Source organism: Pelmatolapia mariae, linkage group LG23 (genome assembly GCF_036321145.2).
Source record: "Pelmatolapia mariae isolate MD_Pm_ZW linkage group LG23, Pm_UMD_F_2, whole genome shotgun sequence".
Taxonomy (NCBI): domain Eukaryota; kingdom Metazoa; phylum Chordata; class Actinopteri; order Cichliformes; family Cichlidae; genus Pelmatolapia; species Pelmatolapia mariae.
Genome location: NC_086246.1, coordinates 35,407,012 through 35,420,376, shown reverse-complemented (window position 1 = coordinate 35,420,376; position 13,365 = coordinate 35,407,012). Strand labels below are relative to the sequence as shown.

General features: G+C 40.5%; 1 protein-coding gene across 3 annotated transcripts in view; it reads left to right on the top strand.

Moving 5' to 3' along the window:
• Positions 1-13,365, top strand: part of podn (podocan) — a 28,238-nt gene that overhangs the window by 6,447 nt on the left and 8,426 nt on the right. For all 3 annotated transcript variants that reach the window (XM_063465977.1, XM_063465976.1, XM_063465978.1), the window contains exons 2-10: positions 898-1,178; positions 1,266-1,359; positions 5,085-5,149; positions 7,328-7,437; positions 7,523-7,679; positions 11,387-11,502; positions 11,650-11,863; positions 12,001-12,444; positions 13,150-13,298. In XM_063465977.1, the coding sequence (XP_063322047.1) occupies positions 903-1,178; positions 1,266-1,359; positions 5,085-5,149; positions 7,328-7,437; positions 7,523-7,679; positions 11,387-11,502; positions 11,650-11,863; positions 12,001-12,444; positions 13,150-13,298 (1,625 nt within the window). In that variant the 5' untranslated portion in view covers positions 898-902. The remainder of the gene's footprint in view (positions 1-897; positions 1,179-1,265; positions 1,360-5,084; positions 5,150-7,327; positions 7,438-7,522; positions 7,680-11,386; positions 11,503-11,649; positions 11,864-12,000; positions 12,445-13,149; positions 13,299-13,365) is intronic.

Genomic DNA, 13,365 nt, shown 5'->3' with positions numbered 1-13,365 from the left:
GGTTTTTGACATATTTTGGCAATTGCACTCCTCTTTTTGCTCTCCACACAGACTGTTTACCTGCATGCAACCAATTTCTGCTCAAACCTGACTGGTCAATGAACTGCGATTACAACTGGGTCACACATGGAAAAAGGAAAGTTTTCTGTTAAAAAACCTTCCTTACATCATCTGTTGATAGAGATTAAAGACATGCTCTCATCCTAAGTCTAGTTATGTTGGAGGTTTCTTCTTGTTGAAATATAGGTTTTCCAACTGTTATAAGGGTTGCTCAACTTCAACTATTTATTTTCATTTTTGTCATTATATAAGTAAATGTTTTTTTTAATATAAATTATATAAATTCTATCCAATTAAATCGAATTTAGATAGAATTTATATCTATGTATCACTACCTGTTAAAATTCATTCACTTTTTCAGTATAAGACAGGTATTGTCATGCTTAGGCTGTGTGCAGGCAGATACGTGGAGGGGGACACAGGGGGTACAGACACAAGGGGAAATCTAGTAAACTAAAGTGAACAACCTAGGAACCATGGAATGAATAAAGAACAAAATACAAAAACATAAGAAAACTAAGAACACTGGGTCAAAATGACCAAGGACCATGACAGGTATAAATTAGATCGTAAAGAATTTCCCCCTACAATTCTGAAAAAACTGCCTCAGAAAGGTAGTACATGACTTACTTTTCAAAAAAATTAACATGATTCTGTAACAAACATTGCTTCGGTGAAGCATGGCACATCTAGCTGAATTAAGACAGTATTTTTATTGTAACCATGTTTGACTGTTTTAATAGCCAAAGACTGTAGCGTGTGAGGTCCTGTTTCCAGGAAAAAAATACTCACTGACCTGATGTTTATAACTTTACTATCCATGTTCTTGTGCAACAGGAGAGATGGCCTTTCTCAAGCATTCCATCCTGCACGCCCTGAGTGTGCTGCTCTTGGCCTGGGTGTTGGTGCAATGCCAGGCCCCTGTTGAACCAGAGGAAGAGGAGGAGGAAGAGCCAACAGAGGAAACAGAAAATGCAACAGAGGTGACGAAATCTGAGGCGGAAATCTGTCCGCAGGATTGCAGCTGTACAGCAGAGGGGGTAGTGGACTGCCCCGGAGTCAACCTCATTGAGTTCCCCGCTAAGCTGTCCGAAAAAACCCGCCAGCTCTCTCTACAGGTCTTTCATGTACTCCCATAAATACCAATACAAAACCAAAGTTTAGAATCCTGCATTTACAGTCTGTGATGTGTTTTCTGATGCTAGAACAACAAGATCGAGGAGATAACGGTCGAGCATATTTCCCATCTGCATCAGCTTGAGACTCTTAATCTTCAGAATAACTGGCTCACCTCAGATGGTAAACACTGTCACACAATCTAAACACTCAGCAGGAACCTGGTGTTCAAAGTGGGAACATCTTACAAGACATGTTTTTGAGGGTGTTTTCTGAGGCCCTTTCGAATTCCTTTTGTTTTTTGTTTTTTTCATTCTCAGATGTCGATCTGTGTTGACCCATTTTGTAGAAAATTAGAGCTTTTGCTTGTCTGGAATTTTTGATTAGTAGTTAGTCTGGCCTTGGTTTAAGTATCTATAATTTGACTAACTATTTATGGTACCAAAATACCTTCAAAATAAACCTGAATGCAGCAGAGGAAATGCAGTTGTTTTGTTCATTTCCTCTAACAACTGGTCCTCGCAGCTGAAAGGCACATTCATGAAATGAATAACAATTAATGGGAACATAAGAATCAGTTTTCCTTTGATCGAAAAGTCTTAGCCTTGCTCTAGAACAAGTTTTGCAGAGTTGGAAAAGCTTACTGTCTTATCGGGACCATAAAGCTGGTTTTAGACTGTCATGTCAAGGTTTTGGTGCACAATAAGATGGAGTGCTAAGTTATCAGCTAATGCTAGCAAGCTGGATTTATAAACTGTCCAGGTGTATTGCACACACATTTGCTACTTATTGCTAAGTAAGCAACTAATAAAATACAGTAACTTTACTCACCAAACATTAAGCACAAACGTCTTGTACTGGCTGTACCTGGCAGCTGTACCACGCAGCAAGCCATGTAATTTATAGATATCTGCCATATTATCCTCAGAAAAAAAAGAGAAAGACTGGAGAAAACTGGAGAGGAACTGCTCCTTATCTTACAAGTGCTAAAGAGATAACACAAATCCTGCATCTTCGGTTGTTGAACACTTGAACAAACAATTATAGGAAAAAGAGCACTTCTACATTTAGCATGCCAGATAAATAACTGATTAGATGCTTACAGCTGCAGAATATTAAAGATGTCAGAATCAGAATCACAATCAGAAAGACTTTATTTATCCCCAAGGGGCAATTAATTGTAAACTTACCAATTTCACTTGGATCAGCTGGATGGAGATGTGGTCCTTACTGTTATTCAGACACTGCTAACAAAATGCTGTTTGACCGTGTCATGTAGCTACAGTTAGCTAAAATTAGGGTTTTTGTTCTGTCACAGTGTAACTTTGATACTCTAGCAACCTTCCTGGTGCTGTCTGCTCAGTTTTAACTTTGCACTGCCATTAAAAACAGAGACAAAAAAACCAAATGTCACACCTGCCCACTGTTTGCTCCTACTGGCTCAGCCTCTGTGTTCTCCTGTGATGGTCTCATTGGTCTAACTGCATAAATATTGGTTAATATTACTCTGGATCATGCTGCTGTTAAGATGAACAGACAGCTTAAAGGGTTTTTGTGTCCCTAGCCAGCTGTGCTAGCAGCTGGCTTCTGTTTTTATTGCTAACGTTGAATAAAAAATGTTGCCGTAATGGAACCCTTTTTGGAAAATGTAAGATCAAAGTGCCACAATGGAAAAGATTTTATCCGGGTTACCATGTGGTATCTATCTAACAAAAGTGTTTGTTTTGATCAAAATATTTTAACACATTTTCAAACTAACTATAGGAAAATATTCATTTACTTACTTAAAATGATTAACCACCCTCTTGGGTGCCTGAACCTTTTCCTACTTAATTAATAGTGTGTCACGGTGGCCAGTGGAAAAACACAAAATTCAAGCAGAAATCCCAAACTGCTTACAAACTGGTAGAAAATTTGGTAGATGTTCAAAGGATTTTAATTGTGCATACACCTCCAGTTGTCATAAACATACAGGTCCTTCTCAAAAAATTAGCATATTGTGATAAAGTTCATTATTTCCTGTAATGTACTGATAAACATTAGACTTCCATATATTTTAGATTCATTACACACAACTGAAGTAGTTCAAGCCTTTCATTGTTTTAATATCGATGATTTTGGCATACATAACTCATGAAAACCCAAAATTCCTGTCTCAAAAAATTAGCATATCATGAAAAGGTTCTCTAAACGAGCTATTAACCTAATCATCTGAATCAACGAATTAACTCTAAACACCTACAAAAGATACCTGAGGCTTTTAAAAACTCCCAGCCTGGTTCATTACTCAAAACCGCAATCATGGGTAAGACTGCCGACCTGACTGCTGTCCAGAAGGCCATCATTGACACCCTCAAGCAAGAGGGTAAGACACAGAAAGAAATTTCTGAATGAATAGGCTGTTCCCAGAGTGCTGTATCAAGGCACCTCAGTGGGAAGTCTGTGGGAAGGAAAAAATGTGGCAGAAAACGCTGCACAACGAGAAGAGGTGACCGGACCCTGAGGAAGATTGTGGAGAAGGACCGATTCCAGACCTTGGGGGACCTGCGAAAGCAGTGGACTGAGTCTGGAGTAGAAACATCCGGAGCCACCGTGTACAGGCGTCTGCAGGAAATGGGCTACAGGTGCCGCATTCCCCAGGTCAAGCCACTTTTGAACCAGAAACAGCGGCAGAAGTGTCTGACCTGGGCTACAGGGAAGCAGCACTGGACTGTTGCTCAATGGTCCAAAGTACTTTTTTTTGGATGAAAGCAACTTTTGCATGTCATTCGGAAATCAAGGTGCCAGAGTCTGGAGGAAGACTGGGGAGAGGGAAATGCCAAAATGCCTGAAGTCCAGTGTCAAGTACCCACAGTCAGTGATGTCTGGGGTGCCATGTCAGCTGCCGGTGTTGGTCCACTGTGTTTTATCAAGGGCAGGGTCAATGCAACTAGCTATCAGGAGATTTTGGAGCACTTCATGCTTCCATCTGCTTAAAAGCTTTATGGAGATGAAGATTTCATTTTTCAGCACGACCTGGCACCTGCTCACAGTGCCAAAACCACTGTAAATGGTTTACTGACCATGGTATTACTGTGCTCAATTGGCCTGCCAACTCTCCTGACCTGAGCCCCATAGAGAATCTGTGGGATATTGTGAAGAGAAAGTTGAGAGTCGGAAGACCCAACACTCTGGATGAGCTTAAGGCCGCTATCGAAGCATCCTGGGCCTCCATAACACCTCAGCAGTGCCACAGGCTGATTGCCTCCATGCCACGCCGCATTGAAGCAGTCATTTCTGCAAAAGGATTCCCGACCAAGTATTGAGTGCATAACTGAACATAATTATTTGAAGGTTGACTTTTTTTTGTATTAAAAACACTTTTCTTTTATTGGTCGGATGAAATATGCTAATTTTTTGAGACAGGAATTTTGGGTTTTCATGAGTTATGTATGCCAAAATCATCGATATTAAAACAATGAAAGGCTTGAACTACTTCAGTTGTGTGTAATGAATCTAAAATATATGAAATTCTAATGTTTATCAGTACATTACAGGAAATAATGAACTTTATCACAATATGCTAATTTTTTGAGAAGGACCTGTACATCAATTTGAAACAAAACAGGATATTCTTGATTCCCAAAGCAAAAATAGCACCATTTTGTCAAAATTGCTGGTGTTATGTAATTAGGGAGTCTCTCTAAAATGATAATTTTTCAAAAAGAAAGACCACCGTCTTTTCCAAACCCTAATGAATTGCAACTAATACCATTTCTTCTAAAATCTACAATCCTCAAGTCAATTTTGGGACCAGTGCCAAAACTGATAAGTGATACAGGTCTGGTTACAATGGTAAATATGTTTTAGTCTATTAAAGGGTGGAAGTCAAGAACAATGTGTCAAAAATCCTTTTTTCCTTTCAACAGGCCTTGAAGATGAAGGGTTTGAGATGCTCGAACAACTGGCTTATTTATACTTGGCAAATAACAAGGTGAGTCACACAGCGGGAGTTTAGATATTTCTCTCATTTGTGTTCTGCTTGACTGACAGTGTCAGCTAACAGAGGGAGGTTGTATAGTTGCTCCTCATATAGTGTGTACAAGCTTATGCTTGTGATCACTTCCAGTATGGCTGTGCCATCTGTTTGGAGCTAAAATGTTACTGACCTTTCAGTCACAGGGAACAAGAGAAAAGGATGGATGGATTTATTTGTGCCCTCACAACATAGGATCCGAAAAGAATAGAGGATTCTTAAATTCTCGCTAATCTTTAAAGACACCGATGCTACTTTAATCCATAAACCACATTATAAAGGAGAGCGCTTCAAATGAACATCTAATCTCAGTGGTGCTTCTCTCATTTTTGAATTTCCTGTTATTGTGTACACTGTAGTGTTAGTTTTCAGCAGGGGATGACAAAAATGAGGAAAACATGGCTTTTATGCCACACATATTTGGGAGGACAGCGTGCCTGTGTCAAAACAAAGAAGTATTCATAAAGTCCTTGTATCAAAAAATAGAATTACTGGGCCTTACAGAACAACCCATAGGACCAAACACTATGCCCATTAACATTTTCAGATATGCCATATCTCTATTTTTTAAGCTTTTATTAAAACCAATGAACTGGACTGAAAAGAACTGACATGATTCATGTAAAAATATTTTGTAAGCTACAGAACGTTGCTGTTGTTGTCCCAATATATAATGTATGGATATAATTTTGCAGGACTTGTCGTTTCAAGTGCAATAGCTCCATAGAACAACATGAACGGGAAAGATGTTAAAAGCATAAAATAAATAGAAAAACAAACAAATAAAGGAACCGAATTACTCTGCCCGGGATAGGGTTACTGGGTCCCACTCGAGAGCCAGGCCTAGGGAGGGAGCTTGAGGGAGAATATCTGGGCTTTAGCCTCCTAAGGAGGAGACCTCCTCAATGATTAGCTGTTTTATTAATCATCTCATCTGCAAGGTGTTGCAGTTGCTAGCACTATTGCCTCAGAGCAAGAAGGTGCTCATTTTGACTCTACCATCTAGCTGGGGCCTTTTTGGGAAAATTTGTTTTTTCTCCATCCATCTATTCTAGCTGGAATAGATGGTTGGTCTCATGAGAGATCTGCAGCTGTATGTTCTGAGCACTAATGTGAAGAGAAGAACTGAGCTGTCAATTCATCTTGACAACCTGGAGATGAGTTGAATCAAGTGGATGGGGAGGACACTGGATATGTGTATATGTGTGTGTGTGTGTGTGTGTGTGTGTATGTATGTATGTGTGTATGTATATATATATATATATATATATATATAAACACCCATTTCGCCCCTATGGGCGGTTTATCCTTCAAGCTCAGGTCCTCTACCAGAGGCCTGGGAACTTGAGGGTCCTGCGCAGTATCTTAGCTGTTCCCAGGACTGCGCTCTTCTAGACAGAGATCTCCGATGTTGTTCCCGGGATCTGCTGGACCCACTCGCCTAGCTTGGGAGTCACCGCACCTAGTGCTCCGATTACCACGGGGACCACCGTTACCTTCACCCTCCACATCCTCTCGAGCTCTTCTCTGAGCCCTTGGTATTACTACAGCTTCTCGTGTTCCTTCTTCCTGATGTTGCTGTCATTCGGAACCGCTACATCGATCACTACGGCCGTCTTCTCCTGTTTGTCTACCACCACTATGTCCCGTTGGTTAGCCACCACCATTTTGTCCGTCTGTATCTGGAAGTCCCACAGGATCTTAGCTCGGTCTGGCGGAAGGGGTTACATGAATAGGATGAGGGACCTATGGATATATATATATATATATATATATATATATATATATATATATATATATATATATATATATATATATATATATGTATATATGTATATATGTGTGTGTGTATATATATATGTATATGTGACATAACATTTTGACCACTGACAGTATTTGGATCAGACAGAGCTAGCAAGCTTTGTCAGTAAGACACATGTATAATCTATGGGTGCATTGCACAGAGATGGGTTGATAAATAACATTCAAATAAAATACAAGAATTATACTTACTAAAACTGGAGCACATTATTCTTGGTCTGATAGTACAAATAACTTCATAGCAAACCATATTGCTTGATTATTTTATTAAAAATGCTCAACATCATGTCCTGTCATGGTTTTTTGTGCTTGCAGCTCACCTTAGCACCAAAGGTCCTGCCCCCCTCTTTGGTCAGTGCTGATTTCGCTGCTAATCAGCTTACAAGGATCTTTCCATATACATTTGGTCATAAGCCAAAATTGAGGTAAGAGATGTGCATGTTTGTTTAAATTTACCCCAGATTCCTTGAGTTACTCAGTTAACATATGTCTCATGGTCGTGGTTCCCAGGTCTGTGTATCTCCATAACAACAAGCTGACTGATGCAGGTCTCCCTGAACATATGTTCAATGCTTCTGACAACCTGGAGATCCTAACCATGTCTAGCAACTTCTTGAGGGTTGTTCCCAAGAACCTGCCTCCGACTCTTTACCGTCTTCATCTGAAGGTTTAACATCGCATTATACTTGGACAGTAGAGGGTTTAAGATGTTTGTTTAATTCAAAAATGTACAGATGTAATCCTAAACTAAAGCTTTGTACATAAAAATGCAAAAACCTTACCTGATTTAAATTTGGCCTGTAGGTAGTCACCTTGGGCATCACTGCACCATTTCAAGTGCTTTACATATCTATAGTATGCACACATACAATTTAAAGCTGTTCTGCAGCAATGGAGGTTGACCAAGCCTTGAAAGCTGGTGCTAGTAATTCCTACAGATGTTCCAGCTTTCTCGATAACTTAGAACCCCAGTGTTTGAACACACTGTGGTACCATACCCTTGTGAGCATCAGTTGAACAGTATTGTACTGCAGAAAGTAGTGTGTTGCTACAAAAATGGTAATAAAAAGGCAATTAACAATGGAAGAGAGACAGACCATCAAAACACCTGTAGGTCTTTCCTACAGAGAAATTGCAAAGAAAGTTAAGGTGTCAGTAAGTACAGTTTCCTTCACCATCAAAAGGCACTTAGAACCTGGGGCAAACTCTGACAGGAAGAGGTCTGGCAGAACCAGAGCCACACCTGAAGCAGACGACAAGTTTCTGAGAGTTAACAGCTTGCGTGATAGGCATCTCACAATGCAACAGCTTCAAGCACAGCTTAATATTGGCCGTGGTAAGCAAGTCTCAGCTTCAACTGTTAAGAGAAGACTTTGTGCTGCGGGTTTGACAGGACAAGTTGCAGAAAGAAAGCCATTACTAAGATGACAGAATAAGACAAAGAGACTTGCCTGGACCATGAAACAGCACCATTGGACTACTGAAGACTGGAAGACTTGTATAGAGTGAGAAGCTTCCCGACCCAAAACCTACCACTGCATTCTGCAGTGCCATGCAATACCCAATGGTATGCGCCTAGTTGGTCAGGGGTTCATCCTGCAGCGAGATAATGACCCAAAACAAGTCCAACCCATGCCTGAACTACCCTGAGGTAAAAAGAACAAGATAGTAAGCTTGAAAATATGGAGTGGCCAGCGCAATCTCTGGTATTAAACCCCATCAAGCTGGTCTGGCATGAACTGGACAGAAGTGTGAAAGCAAAGCGGTCTACAAGTGCCACACATTTATGGGAACGTCTGAAATAGATATGGGAAGAACTTTCTGAAGAATATTTGATTTCTGTTGTAGAAAGAAGCTGTTATATCTGCCACAGGTGGCTACTTTGAAGGGTCAAAAGTTTAGAATACATTTTTGTCTATAAATTGATTGCATATTTTTTTTTAACTCCAATTTCTTATTTGTACTATTCTTTCATTTCAGAGTGCAATGAGACATTAAACGGCGTAATTTCCAATAAAAAACTTTCCAATAAAAAACCAATAAAATTGGGGTGTTCTAAAACTTTTGACCGGTAGTATATATATTTATGTGTATGTGTGTGTGTACCTGGCTACAGACAATTTTTCCCATGTTTCAAACAGCGACCCTTTAACTTAAAGTAGCAGGAACCAAATTCAGGCAAAAAGAGCAGGAGGTGAGCAAAAATTGTGTTGCGGATGTCTGTTTTTGACAAACTGTTTGCCAGTTTACAATGTTGCCTATAGTACAGGGTGAGCCATTTATATGGATACACCGTAATAACATGGGAATGGTTGGTGATATTAAAGTCCTGTTTGTGGCACATTAGTATATGTGAGGGGACAAACTCCTCAAGATGGGTGGTGACCATGGTGGCCATTTAGAAGTCGGCCATCTTGGATACAACTTTTGTTTTTTCAATAGGAAGAGGGCCATGTGACACATCAAACTTATTGGTAATGTCACAAGAAAAACAATGGTGTGCTTGGTTTCAACGTAAATTTATTCTTTCATGAGTTATTTACAAGTTTCTCTTTGTTCACAGCCATTAACATGTCGAAGAGGTTAACACGTGAGGAGCGGATCGAAATTGTGTTGATATCTGGTGAACGCAGTAACCGGGTCATTGCAGCAGATTTCAGTGCAAGACACCCTACGAGACCACCCATCTCCCATGCTACAGTTAGCAAACTGCTTGCTAAGTTTCGTGAAAATGGTTCAGTTTTGGCAAAATGTGGACGCAAGAAAACTGTCACTAATGAAGAAACATCAGTGGCTGTCCTAGCTTCATTCAGCAAGAGCCCACAGCGTAGCACTCGCCGCATGTCACTGGAGAGTGGCATTAGTCGAACATCCCCTCGGCGGATATTAGCTACTCACAAATGGCACCCTTACAAACTCCAGCTACTGCAGCATCTCAACGAGGATGACCCAGATCGGCGCACAGAATTTGCAGAATGGGCAAAACAAAAATTGGAACAGGACCCTCAGTTCACGCAGAAGATTTTGTTCAGTGATGAGGCAAACTTTTATGTGACTGGTGAAGTTAACAAACAAAACCACCGCTATTGGTCTGACACTAACCCACATTGGATGGATCCCTCCAAGACTGTTGGAACATCAAAAGTGATGGTTTGGTGTGGTATATGGGGTACAACGATAGTGGGTCCATTCTTCATCAATGGAAACCTCAAGGCCACTGGATATTTGAAATTGCTACATGATGATGTGTTTCCCTCTTTATGCACTGAAGCTGGCACGTTCCCTGAGTTTTTCCAGCAAGATGGTGCACCACCACATTATGGGTGCCAGGTCCGAGCATTCCTAGATGAACAGTTTCCTGGAAAGTGGATTGGTCGTCGTGGGCCAGTTGAATGGCCCCCAAGGTCTCCCGATCTGACCCCCTTAGACTTTTATCTTTGGGGTCATCTATGGTGTGAAGATACGAGATGTGCAGCACCTGAAACTACGGATACTGGATGCCTGTGCTGGCATTTCTCCTGCGTTGTTGCTATCAGTGTGTGAAGAGTGGGAGAAGAGGGTTGCATTGACAATCCAACACAATGGGCAGCACATTGAACACATTTTATAAGTGGTCAGAAACTTGTAAATAACTCATAACTGAATAAAGTTACGTTGAAACCAAACACACCATTGTTTTTCTTGTGACATTACCAATAAGTTTGATGTGTCACATGGCCCTCTTCCTATTGAAAAAACAAAAGTTGTATCCAAGATGGCCGACTTCTAAATAGCCACCATGGTCACCACCCATCTTGAGGAGTTTGCCCCCTCACATATACTAATGTGCCACAAACAGGACTTTAATATCACCAACCATTCCCATGTTATTACGGTGTATCCATATAAATGGCCCACCCTGTACATCCCACACAATGTCACAGTACAATTCTGTGTTGACCGTCCCAAGGAGAGGATATCATGGTGAACAACTTAGTAAATGTCCCAAAAAAACAAGGAGTGTGCTCCTGGTGTGCCTCTGTTGAACTTTGACACTGGACTTTTTGATTGACAACATCTCCTTGGTCTCCAGCTTTCTATTCCAGACAATCCTTGACTATAAAATCAGGTCATTTTGACAAAGAACTTGATGTTTGCTCTCATCTTTAAGCAGATCCCGTCTCAGTACATCTGCAGTGCAGATAGTCAGAACACTACTTTCAGAAAATTGCATAAAAAGCAACACTTGAAGTGGTGCAGGTAGGCAAAAGGCTCTACCTATCATGGGAAATTGGCCAAATTTAACCCAGCTATGATTTCTTCTTTTTGTGGGTTCAGTTGCTGAACTTTGTGATTCCACCTTACATTAACAATGTTAATATTCTTTTGTTACAGAGGAACAAGCTGGAGAAAATCCCAGCAGGAGCTTTTGACAGCTTGCCCAATCTCAGAGAATTATATCTTCAGAACAACCTTCTCAGCAATGAGGGCATGGACAATGAGACTTTCAGGTGGACAAAAATCTTCACTCATGAAGTTTATCAATAAACAGATTTCAACATCTTGCCATTGCCAGTTGTGTACATTTCAAAACTATCCTTTCAAGGGCAAACTCTCTACAAAGACAACATCATATCCTTCCTTTTCTTTGTTTGTAGCCAACTCAGCAGCCTTGAGTGTTTGGATTTGTCAAATAACAACCTCAGCGTTGTCCCAAAGGGTCTCCCTCGCAGTCTTGTGCTGCTACACTTGGAGAAGAACGACATCCGCAGTATCCCTGGAGATGCTCTAACGTCAGCCCGAAATCTTGAATACCTGCTCCTCCACAATAACAAACTTCGTTCCCGTTCTATCCACCCAGCTGCTTTCCAGGTAAATATCGATGATATAAATGACCCAATTTCAACTGTAAGGACAAGTTGGAAGGAGTAATTTGTACAAGAGCATGGCAATGAACATTATGCAACAGTGGATCACCCATTTGAAATCTTAAATTTGCTTTTCACTAGGGCTTGAAAAAGCTGCACACTCTTCACATGCACAACAATTTGCTGGAGCGTGTTCCCAGAGGCTTGCCTCGGCGAGCAAAGACCTTAATGATGCTCCATAACTCTATTTCTGAAATTGGCCGCAACGACTTAACCTTGTTGTACACGCTGATAGAACTCAACCTCAGCTACAATAAGCTTACCAGCCCCAAGATGCACCGTGAGGCTTTTAGAAAGCTACGTCTGCTGGAAACCCTGGACCTGTCGGGGAACAGCCTTACCTCAATGCCCAGGGGTCTTCCTCGCAGTCTGCACGTGCTCGAAATCAAGAACAACCTGATCAACTCTATACCAGATGGTACGCTGACAAAGATGGAGAAGTTACGAAAGCTGATCCTGAGTGATAACCAGATGAAGCTGAACTCAGTCTACCAGGGAGCCTGGATGGAGCTCACTGCGCTCACAGTGAGTGGAAGAGACACAAGTGGGATAGTCACTGAAAAAAAAGAAGCTTGGCAATGATGCTGTATACTGCATGAATCTGAATATTTAGAAACTATATGAAGGTTTAGTACTAGGTTCCTCCCTGATCTTTCACTAAATTACAGTTTGGTATGGTACAGAAAAGGGCAAACGTAGGATTTTTTATACCAAGCAAAGTGGCTATTGGTTGGACATTAGGGATTTAGATGTTATAAAATTAAAAGTCAAGACTCGTCATAGTATGATGGTAAAACCTGACTTAATGACGGCTGGATCTTGGCATTGTTTTCATTTACAGTAACATTATCAATGTAAACTTTTTATTTAAAACTTGATGTTGACAAAAATGGAAATATTTACTGGGATATAACACCAGTCAAAAATCTAAGGAATTGCTACAGCTGGCAAAAACCATTCAATGATCCTAAATAGATTGTTGTATAACAATTTTTCCATCACAATTTATACAAGACAATATGCTTGCTGTAGTCTTCGCCAAAATATAAGGCAGCACAATAACACTGCCAGCAATTGCAGAAACCTGCAATGCGAAATGTGAAAGTAATGATTCTGGGAATGAATCATTCATTCCAAGAATGATTCATTCCAGATAAGTAGGGCTAATGGTTTGATACAGACTAAATTTTCCAGGAGGTTTGTTATTAATTATGCATCTTTTATTTTTAGACGCTGGACCTGTCTGGTAACCTAATGACACACATCCCCGCTGACCTACCCGAGTCTCTGGAATACATTTACCTGCAAAATAACCGCATCTCCAGTATTCATGGTTCAGCTTTTGAAGGCACTCCCAACATAAAAGGCATCTTCCTCCGGTAAGGGACTCACAAGTAAAGTAAATATATTTAGTCTTTAGCTGTATATTTTCATGCCCTGATTTAT